The sequence below is a fragment of the Protopterus annectens genome, chromosome 2.part2 (genome assembly GCF_019279795.1).
Source record: "Protopterus annectens isolate FY-2018-M chromosome 2.part2, PAN1.0, whole genome shotgun sequence".
NCBI lineage: Eukaryota > Metazoa > Chordata > Ceratodontiformes > Protopteridae > Protopterus > Protopterus annectens.
Genome location: NC_056730.1, coordinates 1,078,950,407 through 1,078,968,081, shown reverse-complemented (window position 1 = coordinate 1,078,968,081; position 17,675 = coordinate 1,078,950,407). Strand labels below are relative to the sequence as shown.

The following is a 17,675-nucleotide window of genomic DNA, read 5'->3' as shown; positions in this document are numbered from 1 at the left end:
TTGCAACTTACTAACAAAACATTAAGTAATAAGATTCATAAAAGTTCTAGTATACATCTTGCATAATATTCTACTGTCTGCTTTACTTTGTTGATGGGCAAACCTTTAATCTCCCCTTCCATTACAATGCTTCCTGCACAGCCCTACTTAATTCTGTGCCATCCACAGAACTGCCTCTCAACTAACTCTTTCTTATCTAACAGCAAGCTTCACCTAAAGCAGTTTGGTCTCTTGGAGCCATTCCTGTGAAGACAGGGTTGAAGTTTTTCCATCTTCTGGTTATAGATTTGATTTTTTTTTACTCTGAATACAGACCTTTAGGAGCCTTATTCCCACTAATATGGATTAATCTTACAAAAATATAATCTGATGCAATCCCACTTTCAAATGTCATTTGATATCGTTTAAGTAATAAAATAAAGGCAACATAAAGGAGGGTAGTTGTTCTTTCCTTTCACTTCTTCCAGTCTGTTCCCAACCTCTCTCAAGCTAGCAAGAGGTGGAAGGTGACACAATTGTACTCTATTTTCTGTTCATACTACCTCAAAAATGGGAAACAATATGGAACTGTCAATGTTGAAAGGACCAAGACCTAGATGAAACAACAGTATTTCTGTACTTCTGCTCCCATCTGACCTTGACTCTAAATCTTGTGATTCCTTGAAGGATTCCTTACTATAGCACCACTTTGATGTAGTTTAACACCAATAAACCCTTCAGTTTCTTCATTTCTTTTACATTGCTCAGAAAACATTTTCCTCAGCTTGTATGACCAATGCATTTTCAGTTGTTTCACTCGTAGTCATTACCCACAATTTTACAACTGAACACCATCTTGCTATTGACAGAAAAGTGCTTCAAAAAGTGCACTTAAACTAAAGTGAAACTGTTTTCAAAACAGTTGGGCTGCTAGAGAAATCTTTATGATTATGGTAGTGTATGAACATTACATACACTCAAAAGTACTTATTTTTGTGCAGTGTAGTGTATATTAAGGACAACATGGTCTGTAATAAGTTATTTGTCGGAAGCGGCTTCAACAAGCACATGAAGTGATGTCAAAAGAAAAATAAGCAGTGGTGCTATTTACGACACCTTATTAAAATGGTGAAGGGATGTTATGCAAAATTGAGAGACCTACAATTCTGAATCAATAATAAAACATGGAAGTTAAATGCCTTGCCTGGAATATGTATACAATGAAAGGCTTTTAGTGTTTACAGTCAGCAAAATATCAGAATAATTCAGTGACAAAAAAAAAGAAGTTATGTACTTACCATAATGTTCTAGGTTTGTAGTCCATCTCACCCTTCATTCTTACATATGGGTTTGGAGCCGATCCTCGGCTCAAACTCAGCCGATTACAAAGATCGAAGTCTCTCAGTTGGCTCGTGGCAAGGTAGGTAGCCCATAATGCACTAGTAAGAATCCCCAGATCTTGTTTGCTGCTGTCTAACAAAGTGATAGAAGGTATTTCCACAAGGAACAACAAAGATGAAAGGTCTCCACCCTCCGGAAGACAGACACTATCTTGTCTCCAGATCCTCCAAGGATACATGGACTGGGGTAGGTGGGTGGGTTCGTAAGAATGAAGGGCGAGATGGACTACAAACATGGAACGTTATGGTAAGTACATAACTTCCTTATGTTCTGTAGTCCTATCTCGTCTTCATTCTTACATATGGGACAGCGTCCCTAACACCCTTTTCTCGGGTGGCTCACGGGAATATACTCCTAAGAACCGTGGAACCAAAGGAGGCTGTACCCCTTGAGGCCAAACCCAATTTGTAATGAGTAATAAAGGTATGAGGGGTAGCCCAAGTTGCTGCTGCACATATACTGTCAATTGGGACTCTGGCATGAAAGGCCGCAGATGTGGATACGGATCTGGTAGAATGAGCCTTAGTTTTAAACGGGAGTTCTTTGCCATTGGAAGAGTAAAATAAAAGATATACAATTTGAAATCCAATTTGATAATGTTACCTTTGAGACTGGCATCCTTTTTCTTGTCTCAGAAAAGGACACAAACAATTGGTCTGATCTCCTAAGCTCCTTGGTTCTATGAAGATAGAACCTTAACTGTCTGTGAACATCAGGTTGCTGAAACTTATAGGTTCATAGGTAGGTACTAGGCTATCGGCCCAAGGGCCTACGTAAGCCTAGCCAACAAGGCTCCCTGGCTTATGCCAACCAAGAAAGTTATTTTCCTGTGCCACTGTCGAACAGAGTCACAGAAGTGATCCCCGGGGTGTATTTCCTATTTCCCATCCACTCATCAAGATTTTTCTTGAAGAGTGCTAATGAAGAGCTTTGCTTGACATAGATGGGTAGCCTGTTCCAGAGTATGGGAAGTCTCTGGGATAGGAATCTATCCCTCCAGCATGTCCTGTTTATTGTGGTGACAAGGTTTAGGTCCCTAGAGTGTGTAGTTCGGGGGATTGGGATTTCTTTAGGTGTAGCATTTCCAACAGCTCTGGGTTTGACATAGCTTTATATGTTAGGCAGAGATCACCTCTGAGTAGGCGATATGCTACTGAGTAAAGCTGAAGTTTTTTGAGGCGGTCAGTGTAGGGCATTTGTTTGAGTCCAGTAATCCTCTTTGTGAGGTACTTCTGTGGCCTTTCCAGTTGCTGCACAAGTCTTGTGAGGTGTATTCCAAAAGGGGCGTTGTACTCTATAGTGGGTCTAATGAGTGTCGAGTACAGGGGAACGATGACCTCTTTTTTCCTGGATGAGAACCCTTTTATGATGAGGTGTGCCACGTAGAAGGACTTCCTGACTACTGTGGTGATGTGACTATCAAAGGAGAGACTACTGTTCACCTGGGTCCCAAGGTTTCTTATCACGCATTCGGTGTTACGCAGATTGCCGCCTTTGTGGTAGTTCATGGGTACAGAGTTTTTACCAAAGGGGATGACACTGCACTTTTTGGCATTGAGCTTGAGGCCATGGCTCTGACACCAGGCATCTGTCTCAGAGAGGCCCGTCTGTAGGATGTTCACATAATCTGGGGACTTGACTATGGCTCCTAGTTTGCAGTCATCTGTGAACTTCGTTAGCCAGATACAGTTATACTCCGCTCTGTTTGAATGATTAGGAAAAAAGACTGGCAGTTCAATAGTTTGATTCATATTAGATTGAGAGCAAACTTTGGGGATGAAGGACAGGTTCGTACGAAGGGAAACTGTCTATGAAAGATCAAGTAAGGATGTTTGACTGACAGTGCTTGTAACTCTGACACTCTTCTGGCAGATGTACTGGCTACTAGAAAAATGGACTTCCATTAAAGGAACTTTAATTCACAAGTATGTGCGGGTTCAAAAGGTGGGGAAGTAAGTTTAGACAGAACAAAATTTAGATTTCCAGGGAGAGAGAGGTTCCTGAAAGGGAGGTCTCAGCAAAGTAGTGCCTTTTAAAAATGATTTACACAATCTGTGAGCCATAAGATTAGGTTCATGTTGTCCCAAATGAAAATTGGAGATCGCTGCCAATTGAACTTTGATTGTAGCAGCAGCTGATTCCTGATGAAAAAGTATGGATAGGAATTCCAACACCAAGGGAATGGAGGCTGTGTAAGGATATAGGTTTTTTTCTCGTGCCCAGATAGAAAATCTTTTCCATTTGCTAGCGTATACTTTTCTCGTAGAAGGCTTGTGAGAAGATGTAAGGATATGTATAACTGCAGGAGAGAAATCATGAAGCCTGACTAGGGATTGAAGTGGAGCAGCCACGCTGTCAAGTTGAGGGTGTGGAGACAGGGGTGGAAGGTGCCTGACATGCATGTCAGAAGGTCTGGTACTGGGTCCAGAGTCCATCGATCATTCAGAAGGTGAGGCCCGAGAAAGGGGAACCAAATCTGACGAGGCCAGTAAGGAGTGATAAGAATCATTCTGCTTCCCAAGGACTTTGCTTTCTGGATCACTTTCGATATTAGTGGAAAGGGGGGGGGGTTGCATAAAGAAGTCCCGAGGGCCAATTGTGAACAAGTGCGTCTCTTAGTGTCTCCCCCGGGGGGGGGGGGGTAAAGGAGAAGTGGCTGCTGCATTTGGCACTGATTGGGCTGGCAAACAGATCGCAGCAAGGCTGTCCCCATTTGCGGAAAAACTGTTTCCCGACTTTCTGATTCAGAGACCACTCATGAGACATCAAGATTGCCCTGCTGAGCTTGTTGGCTATCACATTGGTTGTCCCCAGGATATATGTTGCAACTAGAAAGCATTGGGAAGATGTCGCCAACTGCCAAACACAAAGAGCCTCTCGACATAGGGGGTAGGATCTGGTTCCTCCTTGTTTGTTTACATACAATATCACTGACATATTGTCTGATTGGATTGCTATTATCCCTAGAGGAAGAAAGTCGTGAAGTGCCTACAACACTAGTAGCACTGCTCTCATCTCTAGGACACTGATATGCAAGTGAGCCTCGTGTTCTTGCCATGTGCCTTGGACTGTCCTGTCTAGATAAAGCCCCCCGACCCTATCTGGGAGGCATCTGTGGTCACAGTGGCAATGGGTTGGCGAGGAATGAATGGTGTCCCTACTGTTAGTTGATTGGACTGAATCCACCAACGAAGATCATTTTTCAAGATTCCGTTCTCAAAATATCCCTAATATTTAATCCCTAAATAGTATGAGACAGAGGCAGTTGTTGAAAAGACCACTGGGAAAAGAGTAGCCACTGAAGGATTCTCATATGTAGTCTGGCCAGTGGAACTAGAGCTATAGTAGAGGTAGAGGCCACGGATCCTAGAAGTCTGAGCACTGTCTTGGCTTTGACTTTGTGTTGGGGAAGTAGTCTGTATATCTGTTGTCTCAGATTTTGTATTCTGTCTGCAGGAAGGCAAGCCATCACGGCAACTGTGTATTTCTGCGCCTATAAAAGTCACATATTGAGAGGGCGACAAGGCAGACTTTTCCCTATTTATAGTAATCCCTAGCTGAGTGCAAACTTGTATGGTTGAATCTCTGGCTTGTAGAGGTAGGTGCCTGGTGGTGGCAGTCAGGAGCCAGTTGGAATCCAAGACGTCTCAAGTGAGCTGTCACTACTGCCATGCATTTGGTGAACACCCTGGGGGCTGTGGTGAGACCAAAGGGCAGAGCACGAAATTGGTAATGACTGGCTCCCAGCTGGAAGACTAAATGACTCCTTGATACTCTGTCCATTTTTATGTGGTAGTATGCATCTTGAGGTCTATGGAGCACATCCAATTGTCTTTCCCTAACAAAGGGAGTACAGACTGCAGCATTATCATTCAGAACTTGACTTCTTGACTGATTCATTTAATTTGCTGAGATCCAAAATGGGCCTCCAGTCCCCTGTTGGTTTTGGCACTAAAAAGAATCTGGAGTACGTTCTGAATCCTATCTGGTCTGCGGGGACGGTTTGGATGACTCCCTTTTGAAGCAACTTTTGGACTTCTATACTTGCTTGATCCCTGTGATTGGATGGAACATCTGGGATTCTCTTGGTGGGATGAGTTGGAAAAGAGAAGGGTATGGAGTAACCTCTGGAAATTACTCTTTGTACCCACTTGTCTTGGATGATGTCATACCAGGCTTTTGGGTACAAAGATAAGCAATCCCCGACTGGGTCCAGAGAAGTGCAGTCGGGCCCCACTTCACGAGCACTGATAGGGTCGTTCATGAAAGGAATTGCGGCCACCCTGGTTTTGCAGATCCCCCTGCCTCCAGGGTGACTTCTACCATTACTTCCTCCTCCTCTGCCTCTGGAGGAGGAATCACCTTGTGCGTCCAGGAAAAATCTCTGAGATTTCTTGAACCACATTTTCCTACCTCTCTGACCCTTAGGGTATGGTCTAGAAGGGATGGAAAAATGTACTCCCATGGCAGAGAGAGCCTTCCCTTCCTGCTCGCACCTGGTGAGTGTATCTTTTACCTTTGGTCCAAACAAAGAGGAAGTGTAAAAGGGGGGCATTGGTAAATGTAGATTTGAAGGGCTCCGCAAAGTTACTTAAATGCATCCAGGAGCATCTCCTAAGGGAAACTCCTGAACCTGCTGCCCTGCTCTCTCCATCTGCTGCATAAGATATTAGCCTCATGGAGGAGTTAACAATGGAGTTTAAGGTGGACAACTGAGCAGTAACCTTCTCAGGAACTCCTTCAGCTAATGTACCTTGGAGAGTATCTCCTAGCTCCATTAGGAGATCTCTTTGAAGCCTAGTAAAATGGGTGAGGTAATTCAGCAATCTGAGTGTAAACATCACTGAAGAGAAGATAGCTTCCCATACCTATCCATCATTTGAAACTCCTTGTTCGGTGGAGGGACAGATGAGGAAGTTTCCACTAATTCCTTTTTTGTGGCTGCTGCCACCACCATGGCATCTACAGGCACACCCCCCCGAAAGAAATTTGTTGGGCCTTCTGGGGACTGGTTCCATGGCATCAGGAGTTTCCCACACCTTCCAACTGACTAGATCCAAGAGCTCATCGACAGGTGGAGACACCCAAGAGGCTGAAGATTGAGACCCAAAAGCCTTCAGGTACACTGACTCCTCATCAGAAGGGGTGACAGTGGGCCAGCCGCCTCTCTGTGTCAGGATCTCTAAGATATCTATGAAGGAGATATCATCAGAGGATGACAGAGGGGACCATTCTGACTCATCGAGGTCAGTGTCAGAGGTGATGGACTCATCAGGGGAGTCTACATGCTTCCTCTTGCAAGTTCTCTTCTGAGGCAGCTCCTCAGATGGATATTCTGGGGTGGTCTCGGAAGACTGGGGGCAACCCGATAGGGGTTCCTGAGGCTGCGGGTCTCTGCTGTCAAGAGAGAGAGATGGTGCTGAGACAGAGGTCGGAGCTTGAGGTGGAAGAGCATTGGTACCCCTGTGTGGAGCTGAAGACCTAGACAGCATGCTCCTCTTCATCTCGAAAGCAGATCTCTCTGGCTCCGAGACACCCCCGGTTCAAAGGAAGCGGAAGTAGCCCTCGGCTCCAAAGCAATTGGTTCCAAGACAGATGTAGAATCTGAGCTCAACCTAGCCGACGCACCGAGAGGTAGGCTCGGAACTGAAGAAGTCTGGTTCCAAGTGTCCCTGTTGGGGCTGGCTGGTGTGCTTCGGCTCCTAGACACCAAGGACAGTGCTGACAGTGTCGGAGTGGAACTCGGCTCAGAGACAGACACAAGAGGTGCTGGAACCAAAGGTTCCACAACAAGTGGCACCGATAGCTCTGGCTCCGAAGGACCAAGATGGCTCGGAGGAACAGAAGTAGGGAGTATGGCCTTAGACGGCTCCGGGGCCGATTGGGTCGGAGCCAGCAACAAATTAGCTAGCACTGACGACTTCAAGGGTCTAAGCACTACTCTTCCTACAACCTCTTCAGAAAGCGGATCTGGAAGACAAGGTAGGTGACCTAGATCTCTATAAAATCGGAGATATGAAAGTTGGAGAGACCAGTAATAATTCTCCAGACCAGCTCAGAGGTAAATGTTCAGTAGTCGGCTCCAAAAAACATGGGGCCGACACTGGAGTGTCAATATTGATAACCTCCTCCATCTCAGAGGACAGTGGAGCTGAAGAGGTAGAAGGTTTGTCTAATTTTGAGATTTTGTGTGGAGGTCCAGATAAAATAGTCGGTGTGGGAGAATGTCTCTTGGCCGACTTGACCGTCTCTTTTTCAGAAGAGGGAGACCTGGAATGTGTTGATGAGCTGGCTAAATCCTCCTCAAAGGAAGGTTTAAGGAGACCTTTCAGGATCAATTTGTTCTTCCTTTCCTGCAGAACCCGAGAACTGAAGGAGTGACAAAAGGAACACGTCTTCTAAAGATGTATGGCACCAAGGCAGTAAACACAATTACTATGTCTGTTAGTCAGTGACATTTTTTGAGAGCATTTGAGACACTTTTTAAAACTTGAAGGTTTATGATCTTTAGATTCCTAGACATATTGTCCCAAACACAAACACTGGAGGGAAAGCAGGAAGAGAGGACAAGGTCCTCTAACTTAAACAGGCCTAGCCCTGCAAGAAGCACTGCACACAAGGAAAAAAACAACAGAGGACTAGCTCCTCTAACTTCGGGCCTAGCCCTACTGAGGAAACATTAGAGAAGGGTAAATAGAGTACTAGGTCCTCTAACTTAAACGGACCTAGCTGGAAACAGAGGAGAAGCTACATCAAGAATTTGCTACAAGGATTGCAAAAATTCAATAACACACTAACTAGTTAATAATAATAAAAGAGCACTGCACACAGTTAACAATTCTAGTCAAAAATACAAGATTAGAACAGGTCCTAACCCAAACACAGAACTATGCTAATATAGGTAAATATAGCAAAAAACTAGCATACCAGGAAAGAGATACCACTGAGAGAAAAAAAAAAAAGGCCTGCGGAAGCGACGGCCAACAAGTTATCAATAACTATGCAAAACTTCAAAAACACACTACTAATTTACTATCTATAATAATGGCTAAGCTATTTATACTAAGCTACTACTATTATGAAAAAATCACTATAACAAGAATAATGAAGAAAAATCCAACTTAGCCACGCAGGAGCGGCCTTAGGTCAACTGGTGCCCTAGGCAAAAGGGCTCCACGGTGCCCCCCGCTACACCACCCGGTGCCCCCATCCTGGTCTAACTACATTAAATAAGTATTGGAAAAGCGCCCCTGCTAGAGCGGTGCCCTAGGCGGCCGCCTAGTTGGCCTAGGCCTAAGGCCGGCTATGTAGCCACGGTCATGAAAGAGAGCACTTCTGAACTCGTAGATGCGGCAAACGAGATCTGGGGATTCTTACTAGTGCACTATGGGATACCTACCTTGCCACGAGCCAACTGAGAGACTTCGAGCTTTGTAATCAGCCGAGTCGGAGCTGAGCATCGGCTCCGAACCCATATGTAAGAATGAAAGCGAGATAGGACTACAGAACATCACATTTTTCCAGAAAGCCTAAGTAATAACTTCTTCACACCACTGTCACAGGTGGTTACTAGCTATCAACCCAAGAGCCAATTTATGTCTATCCAAGTTAACCCACATTTTGCTGATGTGTCAATGCCCCAACTAATTTTATGGTTATAATTTAGGTTTGTACACATCAAGTGTTCAGAAGCTGCCCTGTCCGTTAGGGACAAGTGCCAACCTAGTGGTCCAAGTTATGTATGAATATGCTTAAAGATGAGCTTTACTTCACATGAATGGGAAACCTATTCCAGCGAAGGGGACATCTTTGAGATGCATACCTGTCCCTCCAACATGCCCCTTTTATGTTGCAGATTAGATTTAGGACCTTAGAGCAGGCAATTTCTGGTGCTATTTGTTTGCAGATGTGCAACAGAGTTATCAATATGGGATCAAGGGGTGCCTTGTTAGCTAGTTATAGATCATCATGCAGCAGTCTGTAGGAGACAAGAGTAAAAGGATGGGCTTTGAGACAGTCTGCATAGGACTCGCTGTGTTCTTTTTGCTAGGAACCTCTGTGGTTTCTTAAGCTATTTCAAGTGCATGGTCATATACATAATGGAGAGTGCATTGTATCCAGTGACTGTTCTGATGAAAGCTGAGCACAGCAGAACAATGACCTCCTTGAACCTGGATGCCACACCCTTGCTTATAAGTTGTGCAATACAGAATGAGTACCACGTGTCTACTGTGGTGAGAAAATAAAATCAGGTTACTGTCGTCCACTCCCAGATCCATGACCACTGTGTCTAATTTTATGGGTGAATTATCAATGTGATAATTTCACTACAAATTAATGCAGTAACAATGCACATCACTATCTGCATCTAAGCTGTGTCATACTATGGGGGTACAAATTGCATTGTGGGACCAAGACGGACAAACTGAATAACATCCCCAATTTTTGGCATATATTAATCATAGTTTCTTGCATTCACCTATGACAGTAATGATGTGAACATGGGAGTTGAAGTGAGCTTCTGTAGTACAAAATTGAGGTCCCATGGCATCACCGGATCAAAGACTGGAGGTCGGAGCAACAATGTCCCTCTCAGAAAAGCCCTACAAAGTCTATGAGCCATAATGTTGGGCTCATTAGCAATGTGAAAGGTAGAAATCGCTGCCAATTGTACTTTTATGGTTGTTGCAGCTGAAACCCGACTGAATAGTTGAGAAAGAAATTCCAGTATTGCCGAAATAGGCACTGTAGAAGGATCAATATGTTTCTCACGGGCCCAAATAGAAAATCTCTTCCACTTACTGGAATAAATCTTCTTGGTAGAAGGCTTGTGGGAAGATGAAAGAATATGGACCACTTCCGGGGAAAAATCATGAAGCTTGACTTGACTAAGGATGGAACTGGAGCAGCCAAGCTGTCAACTTGAGGGTCTGGATGGAGGGATGAAACTGTCCCGACATACGAGTCAGCAGATCTGGAGCTGGGTCCACAATCCAGGGCTTGTCCATTAGATAGGGTTGAAGGAAGGGAAACCAAATATGACGAGGCCAGTGTGGGGGCAATGAGGATCATTTTGCTTCCCAAAGACTGTGCTTTCTGAATGACCTTTGATATGAGAGGTAAAGGTGGAAAGGCGGAAAGAAGACCGGAGGGCCAATTGTGAGCCAGAGCATCTCTGGGTGTCTCCCCCTCCAGGGGGATAAGGATGAAGTAGCTGCTGCATTTGGCAATGAGGGGGCTGGCAAATAGATTGCAGCAAGGCTGACCCCATCTGTCGAATATCTCTTCCGCAACATAATTGTTCAGGAACCACTCGTGAGGCATTAGGATAGCTCTGTTCAGCCTGTCGGCAATCATGTTGGACTTCCCCGGTTTGTGCATTGCAACTAGAAAGCGTTGGGAAGACACTACTCACTGCCAAACTCGAAGTGCCTCTCTGCAAAGGGGGTATGATTTGGTTCCTCCCAGTTTGTTCAGGTACCATACCACTGACATGTCATTTGAGTGGATTGCAATTGTCCCTAGAGGGAGAAAGCTCTGAAGTGCTTGCAATGCTAATAGCACTGCTCTCATCTCCAGGAAACCGATATGCAAATGGGTCTCGTGATCCTGCCACGTGCCTTGGACAGTCCTGCCAAGTTAATGCCCCCCACCCGATTTGGGAGGCATCCGTGGTCACCGTGGCAACTGGAGAAGATGGAACAAAAGGCTTGCCCACGTTGAGATTGCTGGCCTGAAGCCACCAGCGTAGATCCCGTTTGCACTTGTCCGTAATCAGAATAGAATGGGAGAGTGGAAGATGCTGTAGTGACGACTGGGCGAAAAGCAGCCACTGAAGAACCTCATGTGCAGTCTAGCACGGGGAACTAGCATGATCGTGGCAGCCATGGTCCCTAATAACTTGAGGACGACTTTTGCTTTGACCTTCCTCAATGGTAGTAAGGCGTAGACCTGCTGTCGTAAAGCCTGAATTCTCTCTTCTGGCAAGATGGCCCTCATGAGCACTGTATCTAGCTCAGCGCCGATAAAAGTGACACACTGCGAGAGCAACAAGGCAGATCTTTTCCAATTTAGAGTAATTCCTAACCTCTGGCACAGTGTAATGGTGGCATCCCTGGTCTGTAACAGTAGATACTTGGTGGCAGAAAAAAACAATCGTCCAGGTACAGAAACACTTGGAATCCCTGACGTCTCAAGTGAGCCGTTACCACTGCCATGCATTTGATTAACACCCTGGGGGTAGTGATGAGATCAAAAGGCAGAGCGCGGAACTGAAAATGACTGGTTCCCAACTGGAAGCGTAGATGATTTCTCGATGCCATGTCCATCTTGATATGGTAGTAAGCATCTTTGAGGTCGATGGAGCACATCCGCACATCTTTCCCTAACAGAAAGGAGTATTGACTGTAAGGTGACCATGCGGAACTTGGACTTTTGTACATGAAGGTTCAATCGGCTGAGATCCAAGATGGGTCTCAGGTCCCCTGTTCTTTTCGGCACCAAAAAGAATCTGGATTAAGTCCCTAATCCTACTTGGTCTGCGGGGACAGGCTGGATGGCTCCCTTCAAAAGCAACTTTTTTATTTCTAAAGTTGAGGAATCTCTGTGACTGGGTGGAACGTCTGGGATTCTCTTGGTTGGCAGGGGAGGAGAAGAGAAGGGAATAATGATAACCTCTGGAAATTATCTTTAATACCCATTGGTCTTGGGTGACGTCTTGCCAGGCTTTCTGGGTATAAAGAAATGCGACCCCCGACCGGCTCCAGAAACGCACAGTCGGGCCTCCCTTTAGGAGCGCTAGTAGGGAGAACCACAAAAGGAATCACGGCCCCCCTGGTTATGCGGGCCTCCTCTGCCTCTAGGGTGGCGTCTACCTGAATTTCCACCCCCTCCCCTGCCTCCGGAGGGGGAATCATTTTGTGCACCCTGAAAAAACCTCTGCGACTTTCTGTACCACATTTCCCCACCCTTCTGGCCATTGGGGTAAGGTCTAGAAGGCATGGAAAAACGGACTCCCACGGCAGACAGGGTTTTTCCTTCCTGTTTCCCACCTAGTGAGAGTGTCCCTCACCTTGATTCTGAACAATGATGAACCATCAAAGGGGGCGTTGGTGAACATAGACTTGAAGGCCTCCGAAAAATTGCACAGTCGCATCCAGGAGTGTCTCCTATGAGACTCCAGAACCCGCTGCCCTACTCGCTCTGTCGGCTGCGTATGACATCAGCCTCATGGAGGAGTTGGTAAGGGAATTTTGGGTAGACATCTGTGCATTGACCTTCTGTGCCACGGCATCAGAAATGTTACCCTGTAGAGAATCTCCTAGCTCTTTTACGAGATCTCTCTGGAGCCTTGTAAAATGCATCAAGTAGTTCAGCGACCGCAGAGTAAAGGCCGCTGAAGCAAACACATGCTTCCCATACCTGTCCATAACCCGGGACTCCTTGTTAGGCAGATAGACAGTAGACGAAGTTTCAGCAAGTTCCTTCTTGGTGGCCACTGCCACCACCATGGCCTCTACTGGAACACCTTTAGTTAGACATTCCTTGTCAGAGGGGGAGGACAAAAACTTATTGGGTCTCCTAGGGACTGGTTCCACAGTGTCAGGAGTTTCCCACACCTTTCAACAGACAAGATCTAGTAGCTCATCAAAAGGAGGAGAAACCCAAGAGACGGAGAGTTTAGACCCGAAAGCCTTCAGGAACACAGACTCCTCATCAGAAGGGGATTTGGTGGGCCAGCCACCTCTTTGCTTCAAGATCTCCACAATATCTAAAAAAGAGCTACCTTCAGAAGACGGCTTGGGGGACTCCGAGGTCGGTGTCCAATGTGAGAGACTCATCCGGGGGAGTCAATGTGTTTCTTCTTACACAATCTCTTTCTGGTGGGCTCCTCAGGCAAAAACTCTGGGGAGATGTCAGAAAGTTGGGGACCACTCATGGAGGTATCCTGAGGCTTAGGGTCTTCGCTGCCCGAGGATAGAGCGTGATCCAAAACTGACACCGGTGCGGGAGGGGGCAGAGTATTGGTGCTGTAGGATGCAGCTGACGACCTGGCCAGAACACTCCTCATAACCTCGAAGGCTTTTCCCCCTGGATCCGAAGGCCGACTTAACTGTAGTGGAAACAGTAGCAGCCCTCAGCACCGAGGAGATGAGGTCCGAAGCTGATGTCAGGTCCAAGCTCACTCGAACCGAAGCACCGAGAGGAAGGCTCAGAACCGATGAAGATCGATCCGATCTCTCCCCCTCAGGTTCTACCGGAGAACCGTGGACCCTCAACCTGGTGGAAGGAGCCGACGAGGTCGGAGAGGAAATTGGAACAGAGTGGCCAGGATAGGCTACTGGAACCGACCTAACGGCACCCGACGGAACTGACAACTCTGGCTCCGAATGCCGAGAGAGGCTCATAGGAAGAACAACATGAAGAGGCCATAGGCTAGGGAGCCAACTGGGTCAGAGCCGAAATCAATTTGGCCAACACCAATGACTAAAGCAGTTTCTTCACTACCCTATCAACGTCCTCATCGGAGAGGGTCTTGGAAGACCTGGGGGATAATGTAGGAGATCTGCATCTCCCTACAGAAGGGGACTTGCCTGAAGGAGAAATCGGTCGAATAACTGGAGACCGGCTCCAAAACAAAATATCCTTGACCATCTCGGAAAGGCTGGGAGCCGATACTGACTTAGTCAGGAAACTACCTTCTGTAGGCACCGAGGGCAATGGAATCGAAGAAGGAGAAGCTGTTCTAGCAACTTTTTCTGGCGGCTCCGAAGAAACAGACTGAGCCAGAGAGCGCTTCTTAGAAGTCCTTTTGTCCTTTTTAGCTGGAGAGGATAATGCACTGGAAGACTTAGCCAAATCTTCCTCAAAGGAGTGTTTAAGCAGTCCTTTCAAAATGAGCTTGTTATTCCTCTCTTGTAGCACACGGGGACTGAAGGAATGACAAAACAAGCAGGACACTTGGAGGTGAATAGCCCCCAAGCAGTACACACAAACACAAACAGAGTGCCCATCAGTTAAAGACATTTTATTGTTGCATTCAACACACTTTTTAAAGCCCGAAGGCCTGTGTTCCTTAGCATCCTTGGACATGCTGAAAGGAACAACGTAATACATACACACACACTAGACCCAACTAACCCCACAAGAGAAACATAGCCTCTAACTAAAATGGCCTAGAAACTGGCGGGAAAGACAACAGGGAGGACTAGGTCCTCTAACTTAAATGGGCCTAGCCCGGGGAAACAAAGGCAGGATAGCACCACTAGCCAGACACAACAACACTAACGCTAACAGAATGGAGCACAAACCAAAGACCACACAGAAAAAATGGGGAGGACTAGGTCCTCTAACTTAAATGGGCCTAGCCCGTGAGGAAAGAAACAGGATACCAAAATGGCCAATGACAAGGCCACAAAAAACAGCAAGAGAAACAAAACAAAGGCAGTAAAACACCACTAACACACACACAGAGCTATGAAAATAGCTTTTTTGAGCAACAACAAATCAACAGTTTATAAAATTTTATAAACAGTACACTTAGCCACGGCCAAAAGCAAGACCACGTCTGAGAGTAACGGGCGGCAAACGAGATCTGGGGAATAGACCTGTTGCATGATGGGATACCTCTTAGCCACGAGCCAATTGAAGACTTCGAGCTAAAGTATGGCCGAGTCGGAGCCGTGGTTCGGCTCCGAACCCACGGGTAAGAATGAAGGCAAGATTGGACTACATAACATACATATTTTTAAAATGTGGCTATCCTACAACTTTTGTAGACAACTTGATGCTTGAGGTGATCAATAAACGTGAGTCCCATAATTTTGTGCCAATTCTGGGAGGACCTTGTGTGACCAACAACAGACGTTAGGAAGTCCTAGATGGCGGGGATACTATATCAATGCCACCCATGGCTGAGACCACAAACACAGAGACCTTCAGGAATTCTTTTATTACAATCTATTCTACTGAAGGTCTCTCCATTAAATCAATTCTGGAAAAGAACTGGTGTCTTCTCCAACAACAGAACGCCATTTGTGATTATGTGGGGCCGGATCCATGACTGGTGTTGAAAAGGGGCAGGAATTTGAAAACAATATTATAACACAGTACGTCCAAACACCAACATAAGCAAAATTTATTGGGATGAAAAAGTGTGGTTGTTGCCCCAATATTCTAGTGTGCCATGAAATTGCTTTGAACAACCAGGTGGTTGCTATAACAAACAGATTCAATTGTTGTACAACAAAAGTGGTATATTTGTGCACTGTGTATGTTCTGGCCCTGTTCTTACATAGGAAAAACGGAGAGGAGACTAAGAGACAGAATAGATGAACATTTGTATGAAATCAGAATGAAAAAAGAGACTAACGTCCGCTACAAATACACAAAATGTTACCCACGCCACACGTTCAAATTTTGTATTTTGGAACAAACGCCTTCCAACAGTAATGAAAGTCCATGGACTTTATTACTGGAAAAACATGAACTATATTGGCAGCTGAATCTGAATGCCAATAAGAGGCCTGGACTCCATGAACATGTTTCAATAGCATCTTTTTTTGTTTTATTTGTTGTTCACAATGTTTCAATAGCATGTTTGCTCAAGTTAAAAGCACTGGAAAGATGAGCCCTAATTACAGGGTTTATATTTTACAGATTTTTATATACTTTTGTCTTCATTTTTCTAATTTTATAGGGAATGCATTTTTTATATATATATATATATATATATATATATATATATATATATATATACACACACACACACACACACACACACACACACACACACACACACACACACACACAAATAGACACAATTACACACATTTTTTAATATATTTTTCCTTGTTTGCAAATTTTGCCAACTGAATCTACTCAGTGCTACCCACTACATTTCTTTGTGGTGGCTCCTTTAAGATGATGCTTCATTTCCTGGGGGCTTGGCAGTCATGTGACTGAACTCAAAAGTTACAAATCATTTGTGTACTTTCAGCAATGTTTATCTGATGGAAGTTCATGTATTTTTGAGAACGAAAGCACTTCTCATACGTTTAAACTAGTTTTTATTTCAAAAAGTCTCAAGATTAAAAGTTCTTCTGGATTTTACCTGCAGCAGTTAGTTTCCTTGAGCCTTCCACTTGTGTTTTAACCTTTGTTTCTTCAGTTTGTATTTTGGCCAGATGTAGAAATACTGCTGGGATACTATTCTACATAGACAGTGCATTACGTCTAAAAGAAAACTATCAGCATGAGGAGATAACTGGAAAAAAAAAACGCAGCACTAATAAAAGAAATCAGAAGATGCCATTACCTCTGCTGTAGTGCTTAAGTAGTCCATAACAAAATAACCCGCAAAACTGCAAGTGAATACAGTATGCTGACCACGTTTAAAAAGCTGCCACACTGAAATCACTTACCTTACTGCTCCGTGATTTGGTGAACTGGAAGACTGTGGGAACAGCATTCTCCTTTAGAAGTTTGTTATTACATTCACGTTTAAAACAATCTGGAGTGAAATGATCAGAACAAATACTGCTGTATTTTGTAGGTTTAAAGTTCTTGCGTCTCACTGCTGCCACCCACAACTGGCAAAGACTGGGTCTTGCAAGAGGAAATCTGCAGCAAAACATGGTTATCATCTGGTCACTACATGGAAGCAGCAATCAGGGACTAAAAAACCACAGCCATCACATTATACAGAACAAGATTATCAGTATTTCCTTTGAAATGCATTTTCCAATGCCCAACATAAGACAATTTTAGATTAAGGAGAGAGGATGGATTTCTGAACTTTGCCTCAATTACCACAAAAACAAAGGTAATAAGCATGAGTAACACATGATATCCATTTCTCTTGTTACTTAAGACGTAAGGACTGTGCAACTTCAGATAAGCCACTGAGGAACAATTTGTTAAGGTACGGGAAACTCAACTGTTTAGGTTCTGGTCAGCTGAAACAATGAATTACCTAGATAAGGAAAACCTGCACAATGATGAAAAGAACGAGTGTTTGGAATGGGAATTTCTGCCAAGGCTAATACTCCCTGCTGATTAGTTAGGTTATTGGTGAATGAAAACAAGTAAAGAAGGGAGCTACAATGTCATCACATTTTTTTGAATAAGTTAACTAGTACAGTAAAGTCTCAGGACAGTTAATTTTTAATACATTAAGTAATTAATGTATTTAAGAATGCAATACATCTTTTATTACAAACAAAATCTGCCCATGAAACAATGATACCATCAAACCCAAACAGATCTGCAAGTGGCTCAAAAAAGTCTCTGATGGA

General features: G+C 44.7%; 1 protein-coding gene across 2 annotated transcripts in view; it reads right to left on the bottom strand.

The window, feature by feature from the left end:
- The window catches only part of THAP1 (THAP domain containing 1), a 505,801-nt gene that overhangs the window by 18,822 nt on the left and 469,304 nt on the right, over positions 1-17,675 (bottom strand). For both annotated transcript variants that reach the window (XM_044064295.1, XM_044064294.1), the window contains exon 4: positions 16,803-17,001. In XM_044064295.1, the coding sequence (XP_043920230.1) occupies positions 16,803-17,001 (199 nt within the window). The remainder of the gene's footprint in view (positions 1-16,802; positions 17,002-17,675) is intronic.